Here is a 10,602-nt window from a genome sequence, read left to right as displayed (position 1 = left end):
TCCAGCCTCAGCATTTTATTGGGAAGAAGCATATCACGTGCACACAATAAGTTTAAAATGTGACATGTGTCTTGTATTTCAACAAGCTGCAAGGTTCAGGGGGTCCTAGAGTTGCTATTAGTTGAGAAGGAAACACACACCAAGATAAGAGGCTATCCAAAATCTAAACCCAAATAATTAAAATAATTTTTAACACAATGTATTTCCATTGTGTTCAGCTGTGTTCCAGACAAACAAATGGCATACACCCAATGAAGTGACATTCTTAGGACTACATAGTAGCAAGACTTACACTTGGCAAGCAGAAGTGAAAAAGCATTAGCAGGCAATTTTAGGAATTCCAATGGATAGACATTTGGATGATGGCAATACCACTGACAAGAAGGATAGCTTAATTTGAATGTCAGTTGATCGGCCAGGGGAAGTCTGTGAACATTTTTCTATAATGATATGTTGGATATTTATCTGCCATTTTGAAACAGATCAAAGCTATGAAGAAATTTCCCAAACCTAGCAAGTTTTTTTATGAGAGTGTCTTAAGCACATGCAAGATAAGGCATTCCTTGAAGAGATGCTCCCGGGAGGTGCGGGGGAGGAGATATGCCTTGGGAAAGAGAAATGGGCCTGTTCCACTTGAGAGCTTTTGTTTTAGAATTCAGCTCTTACATGCTCTGCTCCTTACCCCAGTGATCTGGTATATAACAAACATACAACAAATGCAACGTGTCCCCAACTTAACGTGGCAAAACGTGGCCATTTACCACTGCTGGTTAAAGACTAGCCAATGTTCATCTGGGTCAGGACCTGAGTTTTCTCACAAATCTAAGGCCTAACCCTGGAGAACAGCACAGACCCCACAGTGGCCCAGGTGGTTGTCCTTCATCCCTCCAAAGGCTAGCCTTACTTGTCCAGAAGTAGCTGGGCTCTGATACAATGTAATGCTAGTCTCCAACTGATACAATGTCACATCTATTGCCTAATATTGTTCAAAGCAAGTCACAGGTCAGTCCAGATTCAAAGGTTGGGGAAAATGTCCCCTCCGTCTATTAAGGAAGTAAGCATACTGCCACACTGCAGAGAGAAACAGAGAAGAGGCAAGCATGGTCGTGGCTGAAAGTCCCCCATTAGAAGGACTGTGTAAATGATAGTATCCATTTGCCCTGCCTGGTTGCATTTCTACTTGCATGTTTCTATTTGTAGTTATTGTAAATATTTATTTAATAATACCTAATACTATAAATACTTGGTGCAGTGAGTTAGGTATGGCCAATTAATGTAAGTGGGTGACCAGAGAATACAAGAAAGGGTCAGTGTGGAATAGGAATGATCTTGATTGTTGTTGTTGTTCCCCCCTCCCGCCAAGGAAAAAATGAATGTTCTAGAAATAAGAGATTCAGAGTGCTTTTTAAGAGTCCTTCCCCACAACATCATGAATCATGAGTTATTCCAGTGTCTTCATTATTTGTTGTACAACGTAGGTCCTAGGTTTCTTACCACCAGGGACTTCCTTTTGTTTACATACCAGTTCTGGCTTGGTAAAGCATAATTTCTTCTTACCTGATGCTTCTGATTGATTTCCAGTGATTAAACGAAATATCCTGGCTTTTTCTTTCAAGTCCCATGCAAGTCTTTGCATTTATTGTTTTAAATTTTACCCCATTGCTAAAAGGGTCAACAGCTTTCTAACCCTGTTACCATTAGTTAAAATGGTTATATGGTCATCTGTAAAGTAGCTGTTTCAGAGGGTTGTGACAATCTCAGAAACACAATGATAGTGAACATGCAGTTCTCCAGATGGCAAGAGCCTTTTCCCTGGGCCAGGCTATAGGAGTAGCTCTCTGCACCTGGGAACAACATTTCCTGGAAAGAGAATGGGAAAACAGTAACAAATCGAAGCTAAAGAGCATGGCAAGTTTCAGGTCCTACTGGGACAGCAGGACTGCCACCTTTCCTTTTGCTGGAAGAAGTCACAAGCCTGAGTCAGGGCACAGAGAGAGGAATGCTCTGCTCTCAGGGAACCCATGACAAGTTAGGAAGACAAAAAAAGATTCGAAAATTATAATTTACCATATGCCATTGTGGTTTCTTAGCTTTATGTCTTTTGTATATTTGATACTGTTGTAACAAAGATTCAGCTTTGTGAGTTGAATGTTGTAAGATAGTATCATGTATTTAGATGTTTCTTTCTTCTAGGTTTCTAGTTTGCGTTTGGGATTTCTTTTTTGTCTATTTATATGTTTGTTTTGCTTACATGTTTCATTTTTTAAAGTTTGAGAATATAATAATTGCAACATATCTCCCTCTCCTCCCTCCAAGCCCTCCCATGTCCCCCTCTCCACTCTCCTTCACAGAACGCCTCTTTTTTCTCCAACTGTTACTGCAGTATATAACTTAAGTATAGTCTGTTCAGTCTCATGTTACTTGTATGTGTGTTTTCAGGGCTGACTTTTTTGGTATTAGACAACCTCTTCCCTGAAGAGGACCACTCCTGCTCCCAGCTTTCCTCAGTTGTCTGTGGTTTTTTGAGTAGGGTTGAAGCCTCATGGGCGTTGCGTTCTCCTGTCCAGTTTAGCAGCTGATATCTTACATGGTCATACCTATAAAATAAGAAAGTGATTTCCCTCCAGAAACTGTAACTCTTCGAGATAATAGGACTTGGGCACTTAAAAAAATGAGAGAAGTAAAATAAAATCTTTGAGGACAAGATATAGACAAATTTAATTGGATAATTAGACAAGGAGAGACCAAACAGGAAGAAGGGCAGGGACATTTGTAGAGAATCTCAACTAAGTGTCAGCTCTGGGCTGGCTTTGTGAGAGTGGATGTGCCACAAGAAAATAGACTAAAAAGATGGAGAAAGACACGGCTATAACATGCATGCATATACGCACCTCCCTGGGAAATTACTTAGATCCTTGCCGGGCTATTCAAGGCTTGATTCGACTTCCATCTACTTGAAGGAGCCAAGTGATTCTATAGGTGTACATTCCAAGAAGATCTAGTCGAGTCTCGGTTCTACCTATGTAGAGAAGTGACATTTGAGTTGACATTGTTGGGTTACCCATCAAATAATTTGGAGAGCACAGAGGTTGGCTCAGGTGACTTTCCAAAGAGAGTACTACCGGTGAGAGGGCTGAGTTTAGGGAAAGAGTTTGGCTCATTCAAAGAATGAAAATGCTGAAGCAAGCAAGGAAAAGAGTGAGTGCCACAAGTTGTTTGGAGAAAGTGACAGGGGAACACGGCTTTATAAAATATATTGAGAAAAGAAAAGCCATTATGATTTTTTTTTTAAGAGTGGAATGACATGGTCAGCTTTGCAATTAGATAAAAATCACTCTAATGACGAGGCGGAGAATGAATTAAGTGAGAGCAAAGAGCTGAGGCAAGGCAGTCTTTTGGGAAACTACTGCAGTAATCCAGGCAAGAGGATAGGTGTGGTGCAAGAGGTAGAGAGAAGTCAAAAATGAGACTTAGGAAACAGGAGTGAGACCCAGTGAGGCTTAAGGACCAAGCGTTGGGGACCGGGGAGAAGGCACATAGCTTCTGTAACTGGTCATACATCATTTCCAAAGTAAGAACAGGTATGAGGAGCGAGCTGGTGGCTTTTGTTTTGAATATAATGGGCTTATAGAGTCAGAAGTGTCCAAGGACAGGGAACTGTGAGCGTGGAGGAAATCCAAGGAAGGGTTGGTATACATCTAGGAGTGATCCAGGACATGGAAGCTACAGAGGAGGCCATCAAAGGTACAATGGGAGAAGGGCAGGTAAGGTCCTGACTTTCGCACTTAGTGGTTTGGTAAAGGAGATGGGGGCCATAGAGAAGTCCAGAGAGGCAGGAAAGGGCAAGAGGTTCTGAGTCATGACGACTAAGGGGGAAAATCTTCAACAACAGAGGTGTCAGCTGGGTTAAAGCTTTGGTTTTTGTTTGTCTGTTTGTTTTACTTCTTAATTAGATTTATTCATTTTATTTCATGTGTTTTACTTGCATGTTATGTACGTGCACCGTCTGCATGCTTGGTGTCTGTAGATATCAGGGGCACCAGATCTGGCACCTCCATGTGGACACTGGGGATCCAATCTCCCTCCCCTGCAAGAACAAGTTCTCTTAACTGCTGAGTTAAAGTTAAGTCCTTGTGTTGAAGATTTTTAAACAGCAAGTTAAGCGGACGTCTTCTGGCTTTAGTAACACAAAGGTTAATCCTAGTCCCCAACTTTGCGTTCTCGGCGATGCGGCTAGTTAATGCAGGGTCTCGAGACTGAGCCTCTGTAAGCACACAGCTTCCCTCTCGTTGTTCTCCAAACTTGTAAACAGAACCTCCAGACTGCGGTTTGCACGGCTCAGAGGAGTCCCAGGTTCTCAGCCGGGGTGGGGAGCTGGGACAGGAAGGGCGAGCAACAACCACGCAGCGCGGGGGGAGGCGGCGCGCCCGCGGAACAGCCGGCTAAATCTCGCCTCTGATTGGCTGGTGCGGAAAGAGGCGGGACGCCCTCCGGCCTTTTCTCCCGCCCGGTGCTTTCGTTTTTCTGCTCTCAGTCTGTTGAGGCGCCTGGGCTACCACGGCGACCGCGCCCCTCAGACCCTCTTGGGACACAGCTGAGAGGCACAGGAACATCTGCCCAGACTCGGGCACCCGCGTGCAGTAAGTGAGCGCCGGGTGCGGGAGCGGGCGGGAGTGGGGTGCCCCTCCCTAGGCCTGGAGTCCACTGCCTTCAGATGACCTGTCACCCCGCGGAGAGAACGTGAACAGGACCACCGCCTAGCCCTTACCCCGTCCATTCGCACTGCTGGGGTAACTGTGCAATAGAAATCTCTCCCCAGAAGACTCTGCAACTTCCCCCTTAACCCTTGTTCGCCTTACCTCATAGCCACTTTCCACCAATGTAACGATTTCTTCTTTCCACAGTTGCATCCGTACTGTCCCAACCCCAGAGCCGCTGCCACCCTGTGTGTGCAACAGGCACCAAACTTGCTGTGTGTGGTGGTTGCTTGTGTTGAATCCCCAGCCTACACTCGCAGTCCAGTAAGTGTTCTTGGAAACCAATGCATTTGGAACCTCAGTATGCAGCAGCCGCCCTTAGCCAGTTATTTAATTACTGCAGACCCATTAATGGCATACTTATTTAAAAATAATTCCTGGGCACCACCAAAGAGCCCTGGGGTAGGTGTACAGGTGGGCGAAAGTTGTTTTTATCTGGCAGAAGTGACTTGAGCCCTAGCTGCTCAGTGAGGATGCTGGCCTCAAACTTGTAGGATCATCATAGGGTTTGCCTTTTGTTTTCCATTGCCTACTGAAACATACAAAGTTCAGTTGAACATACTGTTCCGTACACAGTAACACTTATGATTTAGGCCACATACCAGTCGCTGTTCGGGGACCAGAGGATGAAAATAGCAAAACTATCCCCTCTGAGGCTCTATGCTTACAATGCTGTGGGAGACAGCCGTATGTTTCACAGGGAAGACTGGAGCTGATGCTGTAATAGCCGAGCAGAATGCAGCAAGGCTGGCGCCAAAAGAAGCTAGATGTAAGCGTGACAGCCAGCTTTAGAAAGAAGGGCCACTTACTTAGAACTTTGATTGTTGGCAGCAGGGTACTCCAGTCAGCAAGGCACAGGCTAGATTGGGAGGGTAGCATGTTTGTAGGAGGCATGGAGACAATTGGTCCTAAGACTTCAGTGGAAGGAGTCACCCCCAAACTCAGTTTGAGCTAGTTGATTTAGGGTATTGCCAGTCCCAGCTGGATTTGTTAAGGTAAATCTGTTGATGCACGGGTTTGTATTTGGTGCTATGTATGCTTAGCACACACAGTCCCTGCAAGCACCTGTGCAGAGTAGTAAGTTGTCTGAGCACTTGGCTAATAAGAGGTTACACAGGCCCCGGGGCCTGAAAGTCCATCACATCTGCTTCAGGCATGCCTCTACTGGGGGAGAGGGCACTGATTTGAATGTCAACACAAGTAAATAAACCAGATGTAAAAAATCAAATTGCTACACAGACATGCCTCAATGATGGCCTGGGGTCCTTTTTAATGGTATTTGAAATGGTAGCTGACTTCATAGTCCAGACATTTCCTTGCTGTCCTTTGGAGGGACATTTGTTTAACAGACATGACTATTCCTGCGCATGAGTGTTTGAAAACAGGTATCTATCCTGCACCTCCATACCCCACCTGACAACACAGACCTTTCTCCAGAGGTCTGACAGAACTAGATTCGCTTCACCACTCTGAATGTGGCAATGCTGGTGGGCACTGGTGTATGTCCTGTTACATGATGGTCATGCAAAATTTGTTCTTAAGACTTTCCTCAATTAGGGATTGCCGTAATTTTTAACCTCTAGGGTTGCAATGTAAAAAATGACTTCTTAATTATCTTCTTTATTCTTTCAAATGGCATTTAGCAATGCTGTTTGAATATTTCTCTTTTTCTGATACAGTGTTTCACTGTGTAACCTTGTAGGCTAGGCTTGCACTCATTGTGCTGCTCAGACTGACCTTGCACTCATGGCCTTCTTGGCTCAGCTTTCCCAAGTGCTGTGATTTCAGGTCACCCAGGTCTGGCTGTTGTTTCCATCTGTGGAGATGGTTCCACTGCTCATAGCTCCTGCTGTGCATACAGATCACCAATACCCACATTAAAACAAACAAAGAAAAAAAGAAACCAGGTGTAATGACATGTGACTGTGACTTCAGTACTAGAGAGCACATGGCTTGCTGGTGAGAATGTCTAACCAAAATGGGTAGAGTTCCTATCTCAAAAAAGTAGAGAAAGGATGGAGGCTGATATCCTGATGTTATCTACATGTGCCTGCCATATTCAAAAGAAAGTTTATTTCTTTTAAAATTTGTTTAACAAAAATACTTTACCATATGAATCATAAATACGAAATATCAACTTAAGTCAGAGAGATGGTTCGGTGGGTAAAGCTCTTGCTGCCAAGCCAGAGGACTTGAGCCGTGTTCCCAGGACCTGCGTGGTGGAAGGAGAACCAACTCCTGCAGGCTGACCTCTGACCTCCACCCACATGATGTGGCACAAAACAGGCAATAAACAAAGTGTAATAATCCTAAAATACTGGCTTTAAAATGTACTGTAGTTTGTAGAAGAAGTTTTAGAAAGTGCTTTTGTGATATCTTAATTCTATTAATGTTTTCTACTTGATTGGCAAAAAGTAGAAATTCATTTTTAAATATTTATTGGCTACCCAGTTTGTACCAGACATTGTTCCCTCTCCTTTTCTTCAGATGAAAAAAAAAAAAAGAATGAAGTAAAAAGAAAAAAAGTGCTGAGTCTGGGTAGTAAACACTCTGAAGAAAAATATGTCAAGGGAAGGGTAGTGTCTTCCAGGGCAGAGGGGGTTACCTCTGAACTAAGACTGCTGAAGTAGGCCTCCCTGACCTTTGAATAAAGATCTGAGAATATGCTTTCTGCAGAGAAAAAATAGGATTCCAAAACCCAATAAAAAACAAATTTTGGTCATAGGGCCTTCTGTGGTAGATCAGTACTTGTCCCTAGCATAGGTGTGGACTTTGGGAGCCCATTCCACATAGAGGGATACTCCCTGAGCCAAGACACATGGGGGTGGGCCTAGGCCCTATCCCAAAGGATATGACAGACTCTGAAGACCCCCTATGGAAGACCTCACCCTCCCTGGAGAGCAGAAAGGGTATGTGATAGGTAGGGTTTTACTTGGGGTAGAGGGTGGTAGGGGAGGAGGGGAGGGAGAGGGAACTGGGATTGACATGTAAAACAATCTTGTTTCTAATTCAAATAAAAAATGGAAAACAAAAACAAAAAAATAACCAAATTTTGGGTATAGATACCATTCATACCATTCAGGTCCTATTTTTCAGAGACCAACAGGATAGAGCAGTGGTTTTCAACTTGTGGGTCATGATCCCTTTGCCAATCCTCTATCTCCAAAAAAATTTTACATTACAATTCATAACAATAACAAAATTGTTATGAAGTAGCAATGAAAATAATTTTATGGTTAAGGGTCACCACAACATGCAGAGCTGTATTAGAGGGTCATGGCACTAGGAAGGGTGAGAACCACTGGTATAGAAACTTCTCCTGGAGCTGGAGCTGTCTGTAAACACGAGTGTTCTTCCTACAGAGGATGTCTCAGTGGTACGAACTTCAGCAGCTGGACTCCAAGTTCCTGGAGCAGGTTCACCAGCTGTATGATGACAGTTTTCCCATGGAAATCAGACAGTACCTGGCCCAATGGCTAGAAAAACAAGACTGGTAAGCAAAACTCACTGCTTAGGGAATGGAGTTTGTGTTTTAAAGATATTTGTTGATGGACTAACTCAGAGCTATGTTTACAGACGATGAATCTCCCCCGTAGCCGTAAAACCAAATTCATTCGGCACTGTTCGCTAATGGCAAAAGTTTTAAACTTTTGAAAGTATTTGACTTAAAAAATCCAGGCCTCTGCTGATTTTGTTTCTTTGTGGGCATAAATATCAGAATAGTTTTTCTGTACAATTTCTGATGCTTTCTGTAGTTTTTCATGTCAGTTGCAAATTGCTGATAAATACAATGTCAACTTAAAAAGAAAAAAAAATGAACTTAAGAAACTCATTCTCTTTCGATTATCTCAGTAGGGAAAGCAGCATTTCTTTTGTGTGTTTGAAGCAGTCTCTAGAATGAGATGTACATTCCCATCTCCTAGGGAGCACGCTGCCAACGATGATTCCTTTGCCACCATCCGTTTCCATGACCTCCTTTCTCAGCTGGATGATCAATATAGCCGCTTTTCTTTGGAGAATAATTTTTTGTTGCAGCATAACATAAGGAAAAGCAAACGCAATCTTCAGGTATGACCTGGCTTTGTGCGTTACTGGAAGTATCTCTGTGCTTACTTAAAATCTTATTTCCACTTGGCAGATGTTAGTCAGTACACACTCACTGGCATTTAGAGAAGTTACAGGAACAAAGACACTTGCTTTATGTGGCTAATGTTTATAAAGCATAAATAAATACACTTTAAATTCATTTTTATAAACACACGAGTTTTCAGGTTTAAGTGTGATGCTGTAAAAACTTGGTTTTGCTAAAAAAAATTGTTAATTTATACCAAGTAATTTTAGTGATCAATTAAATCTTAAGCCCTTGTGGGTCTAGGTGAAGATAACCCGGGAAGGTTTGGCTTACCCAAGGCTTAGGTATAAGTGGGTGAGTGACTTGAACTAGACCCACTTTGCCTTGCTTCTTTCTGACAGACTTGTCTACCTACCATTGGATCTTGACTGCCACATTTATTCTGTAGTATAGAACTTTCTTGTTTTAATATGAAAGGTTTCATGTGACACAACCCAACATTTCACCCTAGCTAATTGGAAACCTTCTCTTCTGTTTTCTTTTTGAACGTATCTGTGAGTTCATATCAGTGAGAATGAAAATCATATTATAAAATTTTGCTCTTATTCAGGCTGCTTAATGGTAACTTGTTATAAGAACATGGTTGCCAGAACTTGCAAAATAGCTTTGACAATGAAAACAGAAAAATTGAGATGGATACTTTTATTCTAGTTAAAAATATAGCTGTGCTTCAGTTCCTATGTTGAGGAATCAGTTGAAGACTATCATGAATAGTTCTTACATCATTTACATTGTCTCTGTTTCCTGACATGAGACAATTGGCTTCAAGATTGCAGGCAGATGGATACTACAGCATTTATGAAGAGGTGTGAGTATGGCTCCACAGTCAGAGTGCATGCATAGCCTGCCTGAAGCCCTGGATCTTACACTTAATAGTGCCCCAAACCCTTACGATCCACATATGACAGTATTTTCTTTTTAAATTGCTCAAATTTGGTAAGTTAAAGTAAGTTTGTCCCAATTTATGAAAGGAGTATTTTGTTTTTATAAAAATATGTCTCTGGGTATGATGGCACATACCTTTAATCCCAACACTCAAGAGTCAAAGGTAGGTAGATCTCTGTGAGTTCCAGGACAGTTATATAGTTATATCTACATAGTGAGACCCTGTCTCAACCAAAAACCAAAAAAAAAAAAAAAAAAAAATCCTTAGGTTAGATTTAGTAGACAGAAAGTAAGCTTTTGGAGGAATAGGAAAATTTGCACTAAACCAGGATTTTACAGACTTTCTACTTCATGGCCTCTTTTTACCCAAGAAATTTTTCTACAACTTTATGCATATCAGTATATAAAATAGTTATACATAGATCAGGCATTTATTGATAATAAATAAACAGAAATTTATTTAAAACAATTCTTTGATATACTTGTAATTCTGCCACATATTAAAGATGAAATAAAATTTACCTAGGCATTACTAGAGACTTTGTTTAATATGATAAAATTCAAAAATCTATTAATTTTATTCAGATTTGGAATGACAGTAGGAAAACAACAAAGACCCTGTTTTCCATAATTAAGCCGTTATGTTACCAAAAGAACAGAAACTTTGTATGTAGTCTCAAACCCTGAGTTAATCACATGCAGTCCTCTCCAATCTGAGCCAGGCTATTTTAGACCTTGTGGCATTTCGCTGTGTGGAGGCAGGTACTGTGCACAGTACCCATGCTGTGGGCTCACCTGTAGAAAGGCAGGGAATGTATGCACAGCATC

At 42.0% G+C, this 10,602-nt stretch overlaps 1 protein-coding gene and 1 long non-coding RNA gene across 3 annotated transcripts in view; one reads left to right on the top strand and one right to left on the bottom strand.

The window, feature by feature from the left end:
* LOC118238421 lies at positions 1-4,375 on the bottom strand. Its single transcript, XR_004768664.1, has 2 exons — positions 2,892-4,375; positions 1-2,597 (listed from the first exon to the last, which is right to left on the bottom strand). It is a non-coding gene; the product is annotated as an uncharacterized LOC118238421 (long non-coding RNA).
* Positions 4,376-4,479: 104 nt separating this feature from the next.
* The window catches only part of Stat1 (signal transducer and activator of transcription 1), a 43,987-nt gene continuing 37,864 nt past the window's right edge, over positions 4,480-10,602 (top strand). For both annotated transcript variants that reach the window (XM_027396857.2, XM_035440946.1), the window contains exons 1-4: positions 4,480-4,640; positions 4,905-5,021; positions 8,120-8,250; positions 8,681-8,825. In XM_027396857.2, the coding sequence (XP_027252658.1) occupies positions 8,123-8,250; positions 8,681-8,825 (273 nt within the window). In that variant the 5' untranslated portion in view covers positions 4,480-4,640; positions 4,905-5,021; positions 8,120-8,122. The remainder of the gene's footprint in view (positions 4,641-4,904; positions 5,022-8,119; positions 8,251-8,680; positions 8,826-10,602) is intronic.

This window comes from Cricetulus griseus, chromosome 2 (assembly GCF_003668045.3).
Source record: "Cricetulus griseus strain 17A/GY chromosome 2, alternate assembly CriGri-PICRH-1.0, whole genome shotgun sequence".
Taxonomy (NCBI): domain Eukaryota; kingdom Metazoa; phylum Chordata; class Mammalia; order Rodentia; family Cricetidae; genus Cricetulus; species Cricetulus griseus.
The sequence above is the reverse complement of the archived record's forward strand: the minus strand, read 5'-3'. Positions and strand labels throughout refer to the sequence as shown.